Source organism: Parambassis ranga, chromosome 10, assembly GCF_900634625.1.
Source record: "Parambassis ranga chromosome 10, fParRan2.1, whole genome shotgun sequence".
Taxonomy (NCBI): domain Eukaryota; kingdom Metazoa; phylum Chordata; class Actinopteri; family Ambassidae; genus Parambassis; species Parambassis ranga.
This window is the reverse complement of record NC_041031.1, coordinates 264,451-286,279: the sequence shown is the minus strand read 5'-3', so window position 1 is coordinate 286,279 and position 21,829 is coordinate 264,451. Positions and strand designations below refer to the sequence as shown.

The 21,829-nt window shown below is 39.7% G+C and overlaps 1 protein-coding gene and 1 long non-coding RNA gene across 14 annotated transcripts; one reads left to right on the top strand and one right to left on the bottom strand.

The window, feature by feature from the left end:
- Positions 1-1,052: 1,052 nt before the first annotated feature.
- LOC114442622 (uncharacterized) lies at positions 1,053-6,978 on the bottom strand. 4 transcript variants are annotated; one of them, XR_003671360.1, is made up of 4 exons: positions 6,942-6,978; positions 1,365-2,787; positions 1,239-1,277; positions 1,053-1,157 (listed from the first exon to the last, which is right to left on the bottom strand). It is a non-coding gene; the product is annotated as an uncharacterized LOC114442622 (long non-coding RNA). The 4 variants fall into 4 exon arrangements; XR_003671362.1 differs by lacking the exon at positions 6,942-6,978 and adding an exon at positions 4,485-4,717; XR_003671361.1 differs by lacking the exon at positions 6,942-6,978 and having other exon boundaries at positions 1,365-1,436; positions 1,753-2,904.
- ccdc142 (coiled-coil domain containing 142) lies at positions 6,545-20,297 on the top strand. Of its 10 annotated transcripts, XM_028416346.1 has the most exons (19): positions 6,545-6,682; positions 9,237-9,297; positions 9,395-9,435; positions 9,589-9,634; positions 9,875-10,119; positions 10,723-10,881; positions 10,959-11,962; positions 12,693-12,808; positions 12,911-12,994; positions 14,045-14,131; positions 15,555-15,713; positions 16,056-16,207; positions 16,513-16,662; positions 16,859-16,973; positions 18,415-18,592; positions 18,718-18,828; positions 19,198-19,293; positions 19,472-19,637; positions 19,962-20,297. In XM_028416346.1, the coding sequence occupies exons 2-17, from the start codon at positions 9,237-9,239 to the stop codon at positions 19,247-19,249; spliced, it is 2,760 nt and encodes a 919-aa protein (XP_028272147.1). In that variant the 5' UTR covers positions 6,545-6,682; the 3' UTR covers positions 19,250-19,293; positions 19,472-19,637; positions 19,962-20,297. The 10 variants fall into 10 exon arrangements, with proteins under 10 accessions (XP_028272147.1, XP_028272139.1, XP_028272149.1 ...); XM_028416338.1 differs by having other exon boundaries at positions 12,693-12,994; positions 19,962-20,296; XM_028416340.1 differs by having other exon boundaries at positions 6,585-6,917; positions 12,693-12,994; positions 19,962-20,296.
- Positions 20,298-21,829: the final 1,532 nt, after the last annotated feature.

The following is a 21,829-nucleotide window of genomic DNA, read 5'->3' as shown; positions in this document are numbered from 1 at the left end:
TAAACTGTTATCTTGACTCTGCATTCTCTGTAGAAGTCTGTATCTTATTAAAAGTGCTTTAAGACTCAAATGCCATTTGTCTGCCATTACAAACCCCATACAAAATATTATCTTCCTGAAACACTTTAATATTAGTAGTTATTGTTCTAGTGTATCTAAGCAAGTATCGTTGACTGAGCACCTTCTTACTTTGTGTTGTGAAAATGAATCCCCTAAAGAAAAAAAGCCTGTGTAAATACAAACTTTACATTTATTGAGTTGAGCAAACAGTGTCGCTGCTGCAGCCCTATGGACAATAAAGAACAGTGTGTATTGTCATTGTGGAACCAAACTTTAAAAAGCGTTCAGTTTAAAGTGTGTAGTCATATTCAACTATATTAAAAAGAAATACTAAACAGTATTAAACTTTAAAATTAAAATAAAAGAAAATACATTTTTTTTTAATTAAAAATTAAAGAAATTAAATGTTTAAAATTAAAAACAAGAGAAATTTATTTTTTAAAATAAAAATAAAAGAAATAGTGTAACTACCCATGTGAGCAGAGTCCTGTGTTAGTGAGTGCAGTTATGGCTGTTGGATAAAAACTGATTGTTTTGTATCTCCATCCTGACAGTAACTGTTCAAACACAGAGCTCGGGGTGTGATGTGTCCCCGAGGATGTTTTCTGATAGTTCTTCCAGTGTTGAGAGAGGGCAGCGGCGATCTACTGAGCTCTGTTTATGACCCTCTGGAGTGTTTTTTTCTGAGCCACTGCAGCTGGTGAACCATACACTGATGCAGTAGGATAGGATGCTCTCTATGGAAAGCACCACTCGGTGCTCGGGCCCTAAAAAAGAAAATATGAGGTTAAGATGAAGGACAGAAAAAGGAGCCGTCAACAATGAAGTTACCATAACAACACATCAGTGTATGAATGCTAATATAATACAGAATGAACTTATCTTTTAGAAGAAGAGGGCTCACTGTAGATGTTGGCTGTCTCTCTGGGTCTGTGTTTTGTTTCCTTTCTCTACAAGACAAATAAAAACATAAACATTAATAAACCGAGTTATTGATGTGCGTAGAGAATTAATAAGAACACCGATGAATGGACATTTATCTTTTTGAAGAAGAGGGCTCTCCATGCTGACCGGCTGTCCCCCAGAATTAACTTCTTCTGTCAGACAAACAAATCTTTGTTAACAACTTCTTATAAACTACGTAAAAAAATAAATATTCATTAATAATCATAACTCACAATGCAGGTGGTGTCTCCTGCGCAGCACCTCTTCTCTTTCTAAAGGACACGTTCAATAATGTATAAATAATAATAAAATGTAAAATTGGCAGAAAAAGAGACAAAAAGTTTAAAAGTATACTTCACATTAGTCTCTTCTTCTTCCCTTCCTTTGTCTTCTCTTCTCTGTAGGTCACTGGCTCTTCACTCAGTGTCTTTCTTATAAACAAAGTGCATAAAAACATAAAATATATGCAGGTAATACATTTGCTGGAATTATGCGAACTAAACCAATTGTGTTTAGTGCCCCAAACCATGCGGAAACGAGGAAGGCTGAACTGACTTAAAAATGACATGACTTACACATGCAGAGCGAATAAAACCACATTCATTAAAAAATCATTTTTACATGTTAAACAACCATGAAATTGACACACTCTCACCCTCATTGTGACAATTATTGCTGCTATTAATGATGTAAGAGGTTAGTGTGTTTTTCGGCATCAACTTTAATGTGGAACCACTTTTCTTTTACCTGGGCCACAGTGCGCTTTCTTGATACTCTTGACAAAATTGTTTCGATTTGTGTGGTTGTAAAGTTCTCTTGTTTTTGCTTTTTGGCTCCATCACTTTTAACAAACCGTGAAATGTACTACTTCTCTCCTCACATAGGCGCCTCCTTCATTCATTAATCAACTGCAGGCTTCCTTAAATGGAGAAATGGGGGTGTGGCGCTGCTCACAAATAGCGAGCATGCGCCTGTCAATGTAGAATGAATCTGATTCACACACATGCGCAAGGTGGTGCACGACTGGCACCACCTAAAATGTTGCACTTTTCCCCCACCCACTGCAGTCATCTGTCCCCTGTCCATGCAGCCACAAGAAAGCCCAAGAAATGCTCTTTTACTTGAGGAATGTCTTATTGTGGCACTATCCTGACTATGACAGAGAGCAGAGAGCTGCTCCTTATGACTCAGATCAGGGGTGCAGTCTAAAATGATGGAGAAATATTTGGATATTTTGATCTCACAATGGGTTCTATTATTTTAGAACTAATCTACTTATCAGTTCATTTTGGATTGTTTTGCCAAGATAATGAACATGGCGGCCAGCAACACCAACTGGAGCAACAGAAGGTCTGCTTGAAGCTGCTGCATCGGTGCTGGGTGGTGCTGCTGAGATGGAGGCGACAGGAGGAGCACTTGAAGCTGCTGCATCGGTGCTGGGTGGTGCTGCTGAGATGGAGGCGACAGGAGGAGCACTTGAAGCTGCTGCATCGGTGCTGGGTGGTGCTGCTGAGATGGAGGCGACAGGAGGAGCACTTGAAGCTGCTGCATCGGTGCTGGGTGATGCTGCTGAGATGGAGGCGACAGGAGGAGCACTTGAAGCTGCTGCATTGGTGACAGGAGGAGCACTTGAAGCTGCTGCATCAGTGCTGGGTGGTGCTGCTGAGATGGAGGCGACAGGAGGAGCACTTGAAGCTGCTGCATCAGTGCTGGGTGGTGCTGCTGAGATGGAGGCGACAGGAGGATTTGCAATGGTGGGACTGAGAAACCTCAGCAGTGCCTCTGAAGACAGAAGAGGAGGATGTGACAGCAGTCTAATAATAAACACGTGATTTCAAGAATAAAATAACATGAAAAAATATCAATAAAAAACTAGATACAGATTTGAAGTACACTATACTGTATAACTGGGGTCTCAAAGTAGCGGCTTGCGGGCCATTTGCAAAATATATTTTGTGGCCCCCCACTTGACATCAAAGTTTAGTGTTTAGTGTTTTTCTCACACACACTTATTTGCTGAGGCTTGGCCTGTGCATTTTATTTTTATTATTAATTGCCCGTCAGTATTTCTCTGATATTTCGTTTGGGATGTTTTTTGAGGAGTGGCAGCCTCCGTTCCGCTCGGAGTGTCGTTTCTGTCTGTACATGCTCGTGCATTTCTCCGCTGCAGAGGAGTTCCGCCCCCCGACACACACACACACAGGCGTGCGCACACACACATGTAAGCGTACTGCACCAGAGGAATGAGAGCGCGCATTAAACATGGGTGTTAAGCAACGCGCTGTCTGTTGGACAGTTCTCAGCAGCCTGGCCATGCTGGTATGTTGACGGTGTGTGTTTTCAGGTGCTGTCTGTGCGCATGTAGCAGTGCTCCGTCAGAATATAGTCCCAGAATGGATCAAAGTAGGAGACTGCCACGTGTTAATCAGCATTTCCATTTGTGCTCGCAGGTCACATGAAGTACTTGGAGTTTCTTTCTTTCTTTTTAATCAGGATGCTAGTTGAATACAACACGTGTTCTCAGTAGCTGCCCTCACTGTAAACAAGCGCCAGTGAACATCTTATTTACATGTTAAAGCAGCTGGACATATTTTATTTAATTTCTATTCACAGTTGATTTTGTTATTTTAGCCTACATAAATGTCATTGTCTGTACTGTATCTCCAATGGTACAGCAAGTCACTCATTAAGGAATATGACTATAGATTTTAGTCTTAGTGAAACTGCTGGAAATTCAGGCCCAGGAAAATCACCTCTTATCAATTAATTGTTAATCAATCGATAAGGTCATTCAACTAACGATTAATGAATTAATAAATCATTTGCATCCCTATTCTGACCTGTTATTAATAAATATTAAAACGATTAGAGCAGTTGTACTTTTTTGGAATATTACAGCCTCACCCATTAACAGCCTCACCCAGACTATAACCCCAGCGGCCCCCTGGGTAAGTTGAGTTTGAGACCCCTGCTGTATAATATACTGTGTACTTTTTCTGATATACAAATTATATTAGTAATTCATATATTAGTTTCATATAGTATTTCAATGTTATTGTCATTACAGTGAAATGCTAATTAGCAGAATGCAAAGAATCAGTAAACTGCAGTATAACTTAGCATGTGAGAATGCTAAGTTATGCTCTAACATTAATGTGCACTTTAACACTGATGTAAAGTTTAACATAATAAACACACTTTAGACTATATGAACTGTAACACAACAAACAGCTAGGCTCACAACTATGGAAAATGAAGAGCAAGCTGGGAAAACGTCACATAACCATGTCAATGCAATAAGACCTGCAGAATAGATCTGATATTTTGTTTGCCTCAGGAAGGAACGATGAGGGAGTTAAATTACTATTTCCATAACAACTAGGCCCGTCCATAACATTCACTAGCTATTTATTGATTAGCAAATCATGTTGTTAATGGCGTTATCAATCACCGTTCGAAAAAGGAACTATATCACTGACATCGTCTTTGTGGCGTTTTTCCTCCCCTGGGCATCAGACAGTTCGGGACGTTTCGACATGTTGAGCTTGTTGACCCATTAAAACACGACCACCGTGTAGCAGGTAAAGTCCATTATTCAGAGGAGGAGAGGCGTCTTCAGAAAGTATGCTATATTATTATTACTACTAGTAGTTCTTCTACTTAGTAGGCTTTGCTATGCAGTTAAATTAATGTGGGCTTATACCTTTCTGAAGACATAATACCAACTAGTTTTAACCCTCATGCATTGTTCGCAAACACTACCCTAATGTGTTGTTCGGGGACAAAAACGTCCCCTAACTTTAACGGTTTTAAAAATATATTAGATAAATATTTTTTTGAAATTTTTTTGCATAGACCTTTTAATTAACTTCAGTTCTAATCAACAGTAGTGAAAAAATCATTTTCCCCCAGGATTTTAACCCTTTAATCACCAATTTTATGAGGGGTGGTGCTGAAAATTGAAAAAAAAAAACACAAAATGGCTCATTTTTAATAGAAAAGGTGAATGTGGACTGGATTCTTTTGAACCTTTATTACAGTCTTGGTCATGTCAAACATCAGTAAAAAAATTGACTTGATTGCATTATTAGTTTTTGCACAGCACTGGATTTTCTTTTTTTCTCCCTAATGTGTTGTTCGGGGACAAAAACGTCCCCTAACTTTAACGGTTTTAAAAATATATTAGATAAATATATTTTTGAATTTTTTTTGCATAGACCTTTTCATTAACTTCAGTTCTAATCAACAGTAGTGAAAAAATCATTTTCCCCCAGGATTTTAACCCTTTAATCACCAATTTTATAAGGGGTGGTGCTGAAGATTGAAAAAAAAACACACAAAATGGCTCATTTTTAATAGAAAAGGTGAATGTGGACTGGATTCTTTTGAACCTTTATTACAGTCTTGGTCATGTCAAACATCAGTAAAAAAATTGACTTGATTGCATTATTAGTTTTTGCACAGCACTGGATTTTCTTTTTTTCTCCCATTTTGTCCCATAGACTTACATTATAAACACACTTTTTTTGACTGCACAGCCATGGCACTACATAATCATGCATTCTTGATTGTTGGTGGTTTACCCTGTTGGTAGGAGGTAAAATTTGTGATTTTTACAGTTAACAACTTAATTACCATATTAACCCTTTACCTGCAGGCCTGTGCTCATGTACTGTAGTTTCTGGCTTAAGTATATGGAGTTATAGGGAGTATTTTAGCACATAATTGTGTGTCTACACACTGTGTGTGTATGTTAGAGAGGAAGAGAGCCATTTGCGCACTGTCAGGGAAGGAAAGTCAGGAAAATAAAGTTACTAAGTAAGTGAAGTGTACCTAATTCAGACGTACAACGGCAATGCATAAGCATGTAAAATGAAAACATCCAGGAGTTCTGGCGTCTGAAGTTGTGGATGGGTAAAATAGCTGTTTTTTTTTTTTTTTTTAGCTTTCGGAAAACACGTCCTCCAGTAGAGTGACTTTACTTTTAGGTTAGTGTCTCAGTTGAGATCACTGAATTAGTCTAAGTGAGGTCTAAGTGCCCCTTTTCCATGGTGTGTTGCGCTCCACACGACCATACGTACATGTGCACTACTGTTGATTAGAACTGAAGTTAATTAAAAGGTCTATGCAAAAAAATTTCAAAAAAATATTTATCTAATATATTTTTAAAACCGTTAAAGTTAGGGGACGTTTTTGTCCCTGAACAACACATTAGGGGGTAAAATTTGCCCACAGTGTACCGTTGACCTATGAAAAATTTTAAAATCATATTAACAAAATTTATGTAAAATTAAGCTTATTGAGGAAAAATGATTCAATTTGTCCACATATTGACAAAGTTATGGCCAAAATAAACAGAAAAATTTCTCTCAGAGGACAAAAATGTCCCGAACAACGCATGAGGGTTAAGAATAGTTTTTTTCTTCCTCCATATCTGGTGCCCCCTGGATGTACGGCGCCCTTAGCATTTGCTTACGCTGCCTCGGGCCGGCCCTGGCGGTTCACCCTCCGCTCCAGAAGGGGCAGTAACGCGTTTAAAATCTGTGACAGCGCCGTATTAATCCCGTTTTCTGATTAGCTGCAGCTAAATGCTGCGTTTGCGGTTATGTAGCATATTCTGCTCTTGTGAACGTCGCTGTTCCCGTTATTGTGGATTAACAAGAACATCCGGGAAAGGGTAAATCAATTACAAGGCGCATTTAGTGTAGCTGTCTGATAAACACAAGTGTAGTTACGGATAACACAATATTAGTGGATGGATGAGCTGAATCTGCTGCTACTGTTGAGAGCAGGTATAATTATTAACACGAAAGTAAAGGCGAAACCCTGCTATTAAAGAATTCAGAGACGTCTGTGGCCAAAGGTCTTTCGCTGAGCCGACATGGGTTCACGGATGCAGCTCCCAACATCCAGTATGTAACCTACAGGAGTTATACCTCTAGTCTCCAGTCCAGTAACATGTTGCAGTGTTCGACGGCGTATTAAAAAATACTGACCCGGAAGAGGAGGGGGGCTAATACTTTGAGATTTAAAGTCGCAAATTTGCGAGAAAAAAAACTCAGAACTTTGCATTCCTGGTCATGGAATCACGTCGTGTTTCCAAGACGTTCGCTTCATTCATACACGGTTTATGTGTACATGTAAACTGGATAAAATGCAGGGTTTAGGGTTTTCACCGTGTTATGACAGTGGTCTGTGCCTTCTAATGGGACGGCAGTGAGTGCGTGTGTGTGCAGGAGAGGAGGTGACTTGTTATTAACAGGTGTTTGTACAGCGTGAAGAATAAGAGAACAAAGCTGCCGCCCTGCAAGCACAGGAAAGTGCTCTGGTCCTTTACTCCAGCTGACGGTGGGGGTTAACGACGAGCTCCGTCCTCTGCTCCCGGACTATGGTCGGGAGGTTGGAGCAGGAAAGGTTGTCTTCTTCACAGCTTTGCGACAAGTACAACTTGAGGAGCTTTTCCACGGCGACCGTGACAGCAAGCAACGTCTAACCAGATTTGGACTTTATAGCCTAATGTCAGAGAATATCTGAGGTTTTCCCGTAAATTTCTGACTTTTATTCTAGCAAATTTGCTACTTTAAATCTCAGAATATTACCCCCCCCCCTCCTCTTCCGGGTCAGTATTTTTTACTAATGTGGCCCTGATACGCCGCTGTGTTGGAGTTCAAGAGCCTGCTTCAGATTTAATTTTCTGAAGGAACAGATTTGTGGATTGGACAATACCGAGAGAGAGAGGCTCCTTGTTCTCAAAAGGAGAACCTTCCTGCTGACAGTCGGCCGGGTAGAGGAGGAGAAGAAGAGGGAGACAGGACAGAGAGGATGAAGGAGAGAGAGAGAGGAGGAGAAGAGGGAGACAGGACAGAGAGGATGAAGGAGAGAGAGAGAGAAGAAGAGGGAGACAGGACAGAGAGGATGAAGGAGAGAGAGGAGAAGAAGATCAATAAGCATTGGAATGATCAGGGACCGGGCTGCAGGTCAGCATGCAGGTCTGGAGGCAGAGAGACCTGCAGAGAGAGAGAGGCACAAAACTACGAGGAAGACAGCAAACAGTTTATGACATGAATCACTACCAGACTAATGAGAATAGAGGAGAGGTGAGGTGAGAGGGGGATTTAAGGGGGCAGGGAACTGCTCAGTGGATCATGTTTGTGTCCCCTGACAGTGTAGGCCTATAGCAGCCTAGCTGTGCTAAAAGTTAAGAGTTTATCTGCACTATGACACCTGTTATACCTGTGGCTGAGGCCATGTCAACAAGCAACTGTATCTATACCCAACTTCTCTACACACTGTAGTTTAGACTAGTTACACACCTTACTAAACAGAAAGACTTTAAGTCTAGTCTTAAAGGTGGAGGCGTTGTCTGCCTCAAGGATCCAGTTGGTAAACTGGGTCCTGATACCTAAAGGCTCAACCTCGCATTTTACTTTATTAATTGTAGGTAATGAAGATTCTCAGTCATCAAGGTTATTTTCTTTCAGAAGGTTCGAAGCGAGGTGTCTGGACGTTTGGCTGCTCCTCCAAGCAGCTTCAGCAGTTCTGTTTGGTGGGAAACATGGTATGTGGTGGAGGACCTCAGTGGGTGGGTCTGGGTGGAACTCACAAACAATAGCTCTAAATGTCTCCATACTTACCTGTGTTGTTCTGGCTGACTGTGTCTGTGTCTAATGACTGATGAGCAGCAAAACATTTTCAAGAAAACTCTACAAGTCCAGATGCCTTGCTTCAACCTTCTGAAAAACAAAACTGAAAATAACCTCACCGGACAATGAAATGCTTTGTAGTCATAGTAGAACACAAGTATACAACATGCAGTGGAAAGTAGAGTACAAGTAAAGATTTGTCCTTTAAAAGAGTTCACATCGAAACATGATTTTCTCCTTTTTATGGCCTGCTTTGCTGTTTATCCATTCACACTGTTTAATGTGAGCTAGAAACTCAAATGGTGACTTTAAATTATTGTTCAGGCTCGATTTCATCAAGACCTAAAATGTTAGAAATCTCTTCAGAATATGGTCCAGCTTGAAATATGATTTAAGTAATCTTGTTTTGACCTCACTACTTTTGCCATTGAAGCAGAGATACAGCAAAGCAACTGGCTAACATGTATTTTCATATGCCAGTGGTTCAGTTGTTTACAATTGGCAAATCCGTTGTCAGTGTGTCGACTCGGAGGTGTGTGCTGAAGTTAACTGCCTGACATCACTTTTGATTATGCCTGTGTTGTCTAGATGGATCTAAGCAGGGCACGGACATTGAAAGATCCCGATGGTAAAACGAATGTGTCAGCAGGTGATGTACTCACACAGTTAGAAAGTATAAATAGGTCATGTTCATTTTCATCTTTCTCTACAATCTTTGTTGTAATTCTTGTTTGTGTCTCTTTCAGACTGGGAGGATTTTGAGTTGTTCTGCTCAGAAACGGAGCAGGTACATTTGCCTAAAATGACTGGCTTTAGATGACTAGAGATTCAGGGGTAAATGAGAGAGTAGAGGTAGCTACTGCTTTAAAAATGTTATTTAAAGATGAAGTGATATTAAAAACACACAGAATCTTGAAGGATCTCTCTATTTGTCTTTCAGAGAAGATGCAGTTCCTGCATGGTGACAGAAAATCAGAAAACAAAGGGTGACATATGACATATTTACTGTCAGCTGCAAAGGGTGAACTGTGTCTATAAACAGATTTCTATAGACAGTTGCTTTAAATGACATATTGCATCCTGTAAATGTTTAAACAAAAGTTTCATCAAAGCAGACCTGGCACACCACACAGGCAGTGATAGTTTTTTCCCATGTCTTTGTTTTTTTGTTTTAAGCTATGTATAATTAAATGTAATTCTGTTTCTCTATGTCTAAACCCTTTCAGGTCACTGGTCACAGAGGTCCATCTCCCAATCCTTGCAGCGAGCTGAGGTTTTACTCAGAAATACTTTTAATCCCAATATGAGGTGGTTGTTTCATGTCCGCAGTCAAGATAAGGAAGAGGACAACTTTGTGATTGCTCATAACCTGGTATCCCGTTCTTCTGCACGTCTTCTGCATCTGCAACAAGCACTGCTGACTGTGGCTTCTCAGTCTCAGCTTGGTGAAGCACACATGGAGTCTTCCCAGGTGAGTTGAAAGGAGAGCAGAGAAGCTGGATTTCAGCATGTGTAAGGAGAACAACCTAGGTAAGAATGCAGAAATCATAAGGAGGAGCTGCAACTGATGTGTCCAGCCTCCGTTAACCATGTAGTAGTTGGTTCATTTATGCAGTCAGGCAATTACGGAGTGAAGTCAGCTTTTGAAGTCAGTAGTCAGGGATCATGTCATTGCCTGGTGCTGTTCAGTTCTTTTTCTTTAAGACCCTTCCTTGGATGTCTGTCACTGTGATTGTGACTGGATCTTGCTCTAATCAACCCTTAGATCCACTAGCCACTGAGAACCAGTGTTACATGATGCCTCCTTTTCTCATATACCTTTACCAGTACTGCTTAGTCCCCAGCGTTGGTGGATCCATTCTTATGTAGTTCTTATCCTGGCACTGCCAGGAAACATGTAACCTTCAGTAACCCCTTTCTTGCTATTTTGTCATGCCTGTCTGTATTTTAGACAAAACTGAAAAGTGTTTATCCTAATGTGAGCTACAAGCCATACATGACCAAACACCAGCTCCATGTTAAAGGCCTTTTATCTTAGGGTGCTGTGTTCTTTCTGCCCCCCTTCTACTTGCAGGGCCACTACAGAAATCTCTGGAAGCTCTTGGAGCAGAGATCCTTGTTGCTCTTTATACACGAGTACACCAGAAGGGCTCATTTAACAGCAGCCTACAGTTCTAGAGTAAGACACCTGCTGGCACACCAGTTGAAGAAATCCCACCTGGCACACAAGCAGGTTAGTACAAACGAAGGAAGCAGTTGTTTCCTTTATGAAACTACCATTTTGCTTAAATATTCTCCTTTTCTTTTAAGACCCCATCGTCATTCAGGGTTGGACTGTGTTCACTGAGTCAGGAGCTACGGGTCCATCTAAGCCACTGGCATTGTCTGTTTTCCAAAGTCCAGTCTGACCACTATCTGAGACCTGGTCTTGTTCAGCGGACGGGGCTGCTAATAGAAGTCAAACAGACTCTGGACTTACTTGCTTTGCAGGCGTCGGTTTTGATGGAGCATTATGTGTATGCAGTTCTTACTGCCATAGCCCAAACTGAATTAGACACTGTACAAAGAGAAGTTCTCGAGGATATTTTAACAGGTGCCGAGCTCTACAACCAAGCCGTAGAGGAGCACAGGCTTCAGCACAGTGTCACAGAGCTGAGGACTGTGGTTTTGCAGCAGGCACATTATTCCCTATTAGATTCTTGTCTTCCAGCCATAAAAAGGACTTACCCATCTGCCTTCTCAGTCAAAGAGTTGATGTTGATTCTAGCAGTGTATCACACAGAATCTGCAGCCAGACAGCTGCAGCACTGGGTTTCTGGGCAGAGTCAGAGCTGTCAGGCCCACACATATTTGTCATCTCCCAACCACACCTTCCATAAAACTACTGATTATGTCCCTGGCTGTCACGCAGTCAGTAATGTCTTGAAAAACCACCATGTTTTAGCCAAGCCCCTGTCTGTCCAGCACAGAGTGGAGGGCTGCCAGACCAATGCAGAAGCAGTGGAACTATCAAGGGTTTGCCAACTGGAACATACCTCAGTGAAGCTAATTTTTAAGGCGCTTGTGTCCTCCAGTGACATGCTGGCTTCACTGATTTCACATACATGTACCCCAGAGGAAGAGGTTGAAAAGCTGCTTACGGCTACAGGAACGGACCTGTTGAATGGAAATTCTGACATGGAGATGTTATATCTTCCAGTCATTAATACAGCTGGTTCAGTGGAACTGGATTCAACCAAAAGAGGCCAGAATATTGAGGGAACTGAGCCGGAACTAACTGAGCTGGAAATAACAAGGCCAGATGCTACTGAAAGGTAACGATAAGATTACCATCCACTGTTTTTTGCTGAGCTGTAATTGTTACTAATTCAGGCCCTTAGAATGATTTAAACAAGCTTTTCTTAGATTGTCTGTTAATTGTGTTCAAGAAAACCATGTCTCTCTCACTGTAAAGGCTGACAGAATAAAGAAAAAATCAGGTTCAGATGTAAGCTCAGTAACAAACCTCAACCCTTAACCACAAAGCAAACGTTTTCTCATGATCTTGAGTTCTTTTGTTGTTACTTTCTGGATTCTGTCTTTATTCCTGGGTCTGGATTTCTGTTTAGCCCTGTGTTCTGGTTGTTTTGTTGTTGCTCTTGCATCCTGTGTTCTGTTTGTGTTTACCTCATAGCTGTAGGGTTTGTGTTGTTGTTACTCTGGGTAATAAAACAGAAATTCAGACCCAAGAATAAAGACAGAAACAAGAGGAATAACGCCTTTAATGTAATGTATCATGACTAATATCAGCAAAGGCCTGAGTTTGCTCTGTTGTTCTGATTACCTGATTTTTGAGGCAGAACTATCAATCCACAACATATGAACACACTGATGAAAGTATTTGCACAAGGGATAAATCAAGCTTGTCATTAGTATTTATATCTAAAATACATAGAAGTAGATACAATTTTAAGTAAAATTGAGGAAAGCATGAAAACAGCAGCAACATGTATGAGACTGTTGTCATTTACAAGGTCACACTATGAGAATATGCTTCTCTTTCAGCTTAGGTTCCCAAAACGATGGCGACCCAGTCAACAAGGAGATTGTAGGAGCAGGAGGTGCAACAGTGGAGCCACATTGTGTTCACCTGCCTCACTCTGTACAGTGGCTGGACCTTGGTCAGTCGTTTGTGTTTTCAGATCTGCTTACACAGTATCGCACCCTGCTGTGGTCTCTGAGCAGACAAGCCCTGCGGCTGACACTCCATGTGCCACAAACAGGAAAAACCACAGAAAGCATCAACCTCCAAAACAGCCACAGACACTTCCACATCCTGCACAAGATCATTCATGCCACAGAGGCAGGTGAGGAAACAGACTCATCCATCACTTCACTCTTAGTCTCTTAGTTGTCGCTCCAGTGAAAAGCCATTTTCTTTAATACGCATAGGGTTTGTTGCTGCACTTGCATACAGGCTAACACAGTAGATGTTGGTGTAGCTCAAGTTTTAAAATCCAAGATGGCTGACAGCTCGTTGCGATTCACTTCACACTGTCAATATTTTCCCAGTCCTTCTAAAATAGAAGACCCTTTGCAAAAAATATGGTAGCATCAAGTAAAAACTAAGGAGTACGAAAACTGTTAAGGTCAGCATTTAATGATATTATGATGGCAGAAACATTTTATATGCATTTAAATAGACTTAGGCATGTGGCTTTAAACTGCTAATATACAGACAGACTTTCCCCATTATAAGTGAGTAATATTATTTTATAGCGCTCAAGTTCAGTTAGAAAGGCCTACAGGATAGTAATATGAAGGAAATACCCTCAGTCATGTGAGGAGAGTGTTATGACTGGCTGTCATTAGAAAACGGTAGTAGTGAGAGTGGAACTGAGGATGCAGAGTGGAGGAGGCGAACAGCTGAGGGTGTACTAGGAGCTGTTATTTGCCATCCTTATGCCAGGCAGAGTGAAGGGTAAAGGGAGAGATGGAGACAAAGGACAAATACAGAGAGAGAGACATTTGCAAAACATATCACCAGTTTGGGGAAAACATCTTGCCTTGGTTTCCAACCTTTTACTAATTAGTATTTGCTTTGTAGTTTTATTTTCTTATCATTATGATGTTAATTCACACTTTTCATATGTAAAAATTAAAGGTTTCAATCCGTTTTTATGCCTTAAATGTAATAAACTTGGGAAAAATGACTACGGTGCTATGTACACACCTATTACCTGCTTTCTGCTGATGTCAACTTTGAATTTGGCTGAAAAAGCATATTTTTATAATGAATGTGCCAGTATTTCATTTTACCTCAGATCTTTGCACACTAGTGCAAAAAAAATCAAGCATTTTCAGCCTTATGAAGATGTTTCCCACTGTCAATTTGATTTTCATTTGATACATTTTAGGTCTGGTTCCAGATGAGTGCAAAGCCATGCTAGAGGCCTCCGCCCTGCATCTGTTACTCACTACAGCATGTGTTTACTGGGACCGTGGTTTGTATGCACACACTTTCACACATAAATGTTCTGATATTCAATCACAGTGAAATACAACACACACACAGCTGCTTCTGTTTGTAATACTCTTAGTTTTTAGGAACTGAACATTATTAAGTTTAGACTGACCTTTTTTTTTAATCAGTTAGAAGGCTCTGGCTGTCACTGTTATGGCAGCACCTAAATCCATCTTATTCCTGATTAATCCAAAGAGCAAAGACATGGAACATGACTAGATAATAGTGAGATAAATGCATACTTCAAAAGAATACAAACGCTCTTCTACATCATACGTCTTTTGAAAAAGGGCGCTGGCCACCAAAAGTCAAGATGGCTTTCAGGTGGAAACACCTTATATCAAATTCATTTTGGACTGAATTATGTTTCAAAGTCTTACATATCATTATTAAAGGTGTGGTGTGGGTCAAAGCTGTATTGTAGCAAAGATTTTATTCAAGTTGGCCACCGTAAAGCCATTTGTAATGATATATCATATGCATAGGAACACACTTTATAGACGTATACACAGGATTTTTGGGGTTATAGATGCCAGGAAACCAATTAGCTTCAAGTCATTCCCACAATTTATTAAGCAGAAAGCTTAGTTAAATTAATAGAGTGAATGCCAAATGAGGCCAGGGATGACGAAAGTTCCATAAAACTGGCACAATTTTCTCATAAAAACAAGACAGACAACTTCTATTTTCTGACTGACAAGAGTACTCACATAACTATGCCAAACATGCTTGTTATAACCAAGGGATCTGGGACCGTATTCACAAAGATTTTAAGAATCCCCTCAGAGCTCTCATTTTAAAAATGTTTAGTAAGGACTCTTAAAGTGATATAAGAACATTCTCAGAGCGAGTCTGAGGAAGAAGCAGACTGAAAGTTTGATCTTAGTGAGGAGACGTGGTTGACCCCGTTGCTGTGAACATTGTCTTAGGAGATGGGATCGGTTGACAGTACAACATGAGAACATGTGCCTAATTTTGGAAACAGCATAGATTTATACGGATTCATATCAATTCATACAGATTATCCATAGAGACTAAAGCAGTTTTTGTGACGTAACCTTGATTTTTCTCTGCTGTAAAGTTGAACATTTTATAATGGATGTCTATGGAGGAGTCACTTACTTTGGTACAGTGGCCCTGAAGGTCAAATCAACAGCAATTTAAAAAGCACAACCACAATTCAATTCAATGTTATTTATATAGCACATTTACAATCAGAATAGTCTCAAGCATTTCACAGAAACCCAGAGCCTGAACCCTCTTAAGAGCAACAGTGGCAAGAAAAATTCACTTTTAACGGGAACAACCACATTTCACAAAACACGATATTTCTCTGTTAATATTGTTTTAAAGTGTAACTTAAAACAATATTAACCAATATCTATTTTTTTGTGTTATTTCAGTGGTATGCCAAAGTTTAGGTTCAGCTTTGAAAGATAAGTGTATTATATCTAAACAAGATGGACGTACGATAATGTCACTGACCATGGAACACTTTCTACTGCTGCCCCACCCTCTCCTGTCAGCTCTCTGCTACTTTCAGTCTAACTACAAAACCTCAGGTAACAAATGTCATCACGATCACATCAGTAGCATATCAGCATGTACTGACAATACAATCAAACAGTCTAGTATTATGTGTCCTATCAAATAATTACTGAGTAAATACTACTGGGTGCTGTCAATTAAATCAATTACTTAATTAGTTGAAATATTACACCCAGAATGTTAGATCTAATGTAAACGTGTAAACAAGCCAACTTATCAATACTTGTCATACTTATGATTTTAAATTATGAGAGACACAGTCTCGCTCAGCAAACTGAAACTTATTTTAGCACTGCAATATGTAGCCCAAGCTGGAACACAAGACATCTACACCTCTCTTTCTTTCTACCTTAAAGGTTCTTTTAGCCTCCTCCTACAGAGACGTATGGTTAGCCTGGTGTTAGCATCAGTGCACCTGCCTGCAGTCTGGATCATGTCCAAGGCTTATCAGTTTCTCTCCTCATGGAGCCTCAATAAGTTCCTGCTCATCACTCAGGGGGATCTCAAAGTAGGTGACTTCACATTAAGTAAAACACTACAGAAAACACCTGTCTGTCCTGATGCAGAGACCGATGTAAATACGTGTTCATTAATGTCTACAAATTGTGGTACAATTGTATTTAAAGATGCAATTGTAAATGATCGTGATAACCTGCAATAAACTAAACCTTATAACATGTCTGTTATTACCTGATTTGCGGCACTGTTTTGTAAAAGTGTTATTTGGCTTTCAGATCAGTTTTTTTTTGTCTTTTTGCTCTCACACAGTGTCAGATGGTTTACATGTAACAATCTGTTTTTTTGTATTTGTAGATGCTCAAGGAGTCAGTAAAGATGCTGCCATGTCAGATTGAGTCCCTGGTAAATTCATACAGCGGCCATAATTCCACTCTGCATAAACACAACCAGCTTTTGCTGAGGCAGCAGCTTGAAGCCCTGGACAAAGCTGTGTCTGAGCTGCAGGTGAGCTGTCTGATCTATCTTAGCAGCCTGACAACCACATTTGAAATCTGCCTCAGGTCATTTCTTCCATGCAAATAAAATTAGTGTACTGTATGTAATTCAGTGAAATACAAACATCTTGCCAACATGAAAATAAATGTGATGTTATGCAATGTAAAGTATGTGGATGGCACTGTTCTCTGTAACTGCCCACCAGACCTTTGCTTCTCTGATGCTGAAGACCTTCTCCAGTGACTGCAAGCGAAAGTCAGGAGAGATCTTTGAGCGGACCATGCCTTCTGCTGTGCAATGGAGACCCCGCCACAAGACAGGTACAGTCCAGTACTTACAGACCCTGTACAATGGAACACAAGGCTTTGTTGGATGCTTTTGTAGGTACAGTACTACAGTTTTCCTGCAGGGATTTGATTTTTCTGGATTCATGTGCTGCTCGAAAGTATAGTATAGAATTTTCTCCTGAAAATCCTGAAAACAGACAGAACTCAGTCACTCAAATGAAACAGAAATATTTCACTTTTTATTTTTTTATTTTTTTATTTATTATTAATTATTTTAGCTCCTTTTATTTATTCAGGAAAAAATGATCCAGTATTATATATACACTACCGTTCTAAAGTTTGGGGTCTCCAGGCCAGTTCTACAGCTTCTCTGATCAGTTCTGCTGTGCTAACATCATTTCACAGGAGTTTTCTGATCATCAATGAGCCTTTTTACCACGATTAGCTAACACAATGTACCATTCGAACACAGGAGTGATGATTGCTGAAAAAAATGCCTCTGTATACCTTTGTATATATTGCATTAAAAATCAGCTTTTTCTAACTAGAATAGTCATTTACCACATTAACAATGTCTGGACTGTCTGATTACTTTAATGTTATCTTCATTGAAAATAAAAAAAAAATTTCCAAGTGATCCCCAAGTGATACTTTTGAACGGTAGTGTATATAAAACAAATAAATGTTTTCCAGTAACTGCTGATAAATCCTCTACAACACTTCGAAAGGAACCCATTCCTCAACCTAGAACAGCAGTTTTCCTGCAGGTACTGTGCATTTCTACACAACCTACAGCCTTCAGCACAGCATCGGGAATGTCAGTAAATGTTTAATACCAAACAAAATCTCATGTCCATTGAAATCGATAGTTTTAAACAGAACACGAGGATCACCATCATGATCCTGTTCTGTTAAAAACTGTAAACTGTGTAAACTAGAGGCAGTAATATAATGACGTTATCCTGGCTGAAACAGGGCACTGCCTGTTAGCTCCCATTGATTCAACATCTCATCTTAAATAAATTGCTAATCCTTGAGGTTTACATACTTTGCAATATTGGATCATTTCACTGAATAAATACATGACAAAGAGTAGTATTTGTGTTTTATCTGTTTTATCTATTATCTGATTTAGGCTTTGTATGAATTATATGATGATAGTTTGGGTCATATTTATTGCTGCTGCTTCGTTGGTCCATCTTTTCACAGTTGTATTTATATGGATTTGGCAGGTTAATTTAAAAAGTCAGGAGACAGTGAAATAGACACAGTCACAACTGCTTGTTTCTACAGAGAATATGCAGTTGTGATATGTGTAGTAGACTTCACCTTCCCTTGTTGAAATTCTTGCAGATGCAGTATTCGATGCTGAGGGAGTACAGTCTGAAATCCACAGTGTCACATTAACATGCAGTCAGGCTTCCTTCCCCTGCCAGCATCTCTCATTTCACTATAAATCTCTCTTGGTGCACAGATTTTCCCAGCAGTCCCAACGAGTATGCATATCTGGCTGCCCAAACTGTAATTGGTCAGGTCTTGGAGGCTGTGGCACCATTGACCGATGATGCCCGAGTCCAAGCACTGAGCATAACCATGACAGCTTTCATGGAGGCATGGATGGAACACATCCTTAAACATCAGATCAAATTCAGGTGTGTTTGTGGCTAAAGCATTATACTATTGTTGGATGGCTTATAAAGAAGGATTTTGATGAAATAATTGTTGTTGTTGCACATATTGAATAAAATGAGTCTGTCTATTGTGTGTTTGTTCTCAGTGTGCTGGGAGCTCTTCAACTGAAGCAGGACTTTGACTTTATCAGACAGATGATTCAATCAGATGAATATGGCCTGTCAGCTGAACTCCACCAACAACTACTTAGCCTCCGGTAAAACAATCTGTGCATTCTTTTCATTTCATGTATCTGGGAAACTGCACTTCGAACAAAGCCATAATCATCTAAACCTTTGCTGGAGAGAAATTAAGATGGGAAATTATTTTTATATTGTTGAACCATCTTTTATATTGAGCTATTGTTACAAGTAGCAACTCTACTACCAGTTTCAGAAACCTTCACACACAGTAAGCTAGTAAGTCAGACAGATTTTAAACTGTATTTCATAGAATTACTATTTCATGGCTGAAAACCAAGCTAATGAGTTAGTGGTGACATTTCAGTTTGGAATTAATTAAGCACATATATCTATCTATCTATCTTGTGGGGTACAGGCTGGGTAATGTTTCTCTCTACCTACAGGGTTTTTCAGCAAGTGGACAGTGATATGTCTGCTGCAGCAGCCTCAAGCTAAACCATACCTGCAGTCCAGAGCCTTGGAGAGTTTCACACGCTGCTGTGAGTGTCTCAGAAAGGAGGTTCAGTAACGATCAACAAAATCTGACCCAGTGTCAAAAATCACATAGATTTTAACAGAAGGAATTTCTGGTGATGGACAGCTTTATTAGAGCACTAATTAATTGTTTTGATTGAAATGATGGCAACCAGTGACAGTAACCTCTGTGTGTCCCTTTAGGTCTATCCAATAACAGGGACAGCATTGATGCTGCAGTGGAGAGCAGTATAACCAACCTGAGGTGTATGGTGGGTGAGGACATGTTGCAGTCTTACCCTTCAGATGTGACCACTGAATTTGCTCCAGTGAACCCTTCCAACCCTGCAGAGCCCTATCTTGCTCCAAGGTACATTTCTACAACTCATGTAGTTGTCATGGTCATGGCTGACTGCATAATGTAGAATGGTGGCATTCAGCAGTGAGTTTGTCTGATTTTTTTTCAAAGTAAAGAAAGTGATGGGAATTTGCTCTTATGGATCGGCAGACTAAAAACAGCCTGCTCTTTTGACTCCCAAGTGGCCCCTCAGATTTTTTTTGTTGTTGCTGTAGTCAAAAATGAAATCTACACAATACTACACCCTGTTTCTTTGATGCCTTTTTTTAATTCCCATACTTATTTGTATGAAGTATAAATAATGATGAGAAGTTAACCATCTTTGTTTCACCCCAGTCTAGCACTGGGGGCCTCTCAGCAAGAATGGCTGAACTTAAGGATCCAGAGTGGCGATCGTCGCAGGAAGCTGCTGAGACTGCAGTGTCTTTCCAAGTCAGACCCCTAACCACAGAGCCTGCTGAATCTGATACACAAGTGAATCTGTCTAGCTCTTTGTCAGCAAACATGGTTAAAATATAAAATGTAAAATATTTTATTTTTGTAAGTTTGTTAATCATTTGTTACATTTGATATAAACCTTAGGCTTAAATATAAACCTGTACTTACTTATATAAATGTTTTTATATTTGTGGTGTTTTCTATTTTATAACACGATGAGACTGTCATTTGTTTGGTGAATGGTTAACATAAAATGCATCATGATAACAGATTTGCAGAGTATTCACTCATCTAAGGTTTGAGATTCAGGTCTGGACTTCATAACAGACCAACATAATTAATATACATAATAAATATTACATTATCCTTCTTAAATTCTCACATGATGTCATTTTCATAAACAAACAACTGAAAAATTAATTGTAATTGTATTGTAGTTCTGCTGTCCATCAGAGTGACACTACTTTTCGATATATCGAATACATTGAGGGCCCTATATGGGGTCTATAATTTCTCACTAAGAAGGACAGCACTACAAAGTGGTCACTATATAGGGCTATATATACAGGGTGTCCACAGGGTTTTAAAAAGTATTAAAAGGTGATCAATTAAAAAAAAGAGTATTAGTAGTAGTATAAAGTAGAGTATTATTTTTTCACGATATTATTTGTAACTATAATCTTTTACTGTTTGACGCCATATTCAGTGGTCATTCGACATAAACACTGCACGCTCAGCTGGCTGGCTTACATTTTTGGTTTGCTAGTAGGGTTGGACGGTAAGTCCATAAAATCAAACAGTCAATCAATAAATCAAAACAACTTAAAATGAGCTAAAAGTACTAATAGAATGTGTATAAAATAAATAAATACATAAATAAATAATAGCATTCATAGAATCTAATGAGTTATAGCACACAATAGAATAATAAAATCATAAATAGGCTAGAATGTAACGTAGTTAAGTAAAAGCCTGGGTAAAACGTATTGAGTTTACTTTTAAAGATGTCCACACCAGCTGCTGCCCTCAGGGCCTCAGGCAGGCTGTTCCACATGCGAGGGCCATAAAAAGAAAACGATGACGCGCCGTGCGTTTTTGTCTTTACTTTTGGAATAGTTAAAAGGTTAGGGCCAGAGGACCTGAGGGGTATATGTTACAGTTTTTTACAGTTTTTTTAAAGAACTCCTCGATGGGGTTTAGGAAACGGGAGTATAGTGGAAGGTATTGAACTGTAAATTGTGGGTGTTGATGAAACCAGTTTTGGACAGGAGCGGAACGATGGAAAGCTGCATTGGCCCAGACGACAATGTATTGCATCTGCTCTCTTGGGTTTGCTGCTGTGATAATATTGTGTAATCTGTCTAAAAATGTTAGAATGAGGTCAAGTGTTGTAAGGACAGTGGAGGACCCCATTCTGTGTAATGGCAGCACAAAGGGTGATGTTACTCCCACGGTGCCCTGGTACATTGACAATAGCCCTGTGGCCAGTGATGTTTCTGCCTAACTGTTGTCAGGTTGAATCCAGCCTCATCAATGTATATAAACTCATGCGGGACTTCTTCCACATGCATTTGCAAAACTGTGAAATACAGCAAAATATCACATTGCGTAATCATTATACTGTAGTATATAATCAGGACAGACTAAATGTTCAGATGGGAAAGAATTTATTGAAGTACAGTGAATGAATGAAATGTGCTTTGGCGTTCTAGACCCCGATGCGATGACCGACATCCGAAGGGGGAAAGGACAGGAGATGAGGCCGC

Bases quoted from the DNA above. Each gene is read 5' to 3' on its own strand.
- ccdc142 (XM_028416338.1), top strand. From the start codon at position 9,237: ATGGATCTAAGCAGGGCACGGACATTGAAAGATCCCGATGGTAAAACG. The intron at 10,120-10,722 runs GTGAGTTGAAAG...TTCTACTTGCAG, and splicing joins CACACATGGAGTCTTCCCAG to GGCCACTACAGAAATCTCTG. The intron at 14,132-15,554 runs GTTTGTATGCAC...GTGTTATTTCAG, and splicing joins ATGTGTTTACTGGGACCGTG to TGGTATGCCAAAGTTTAGGT.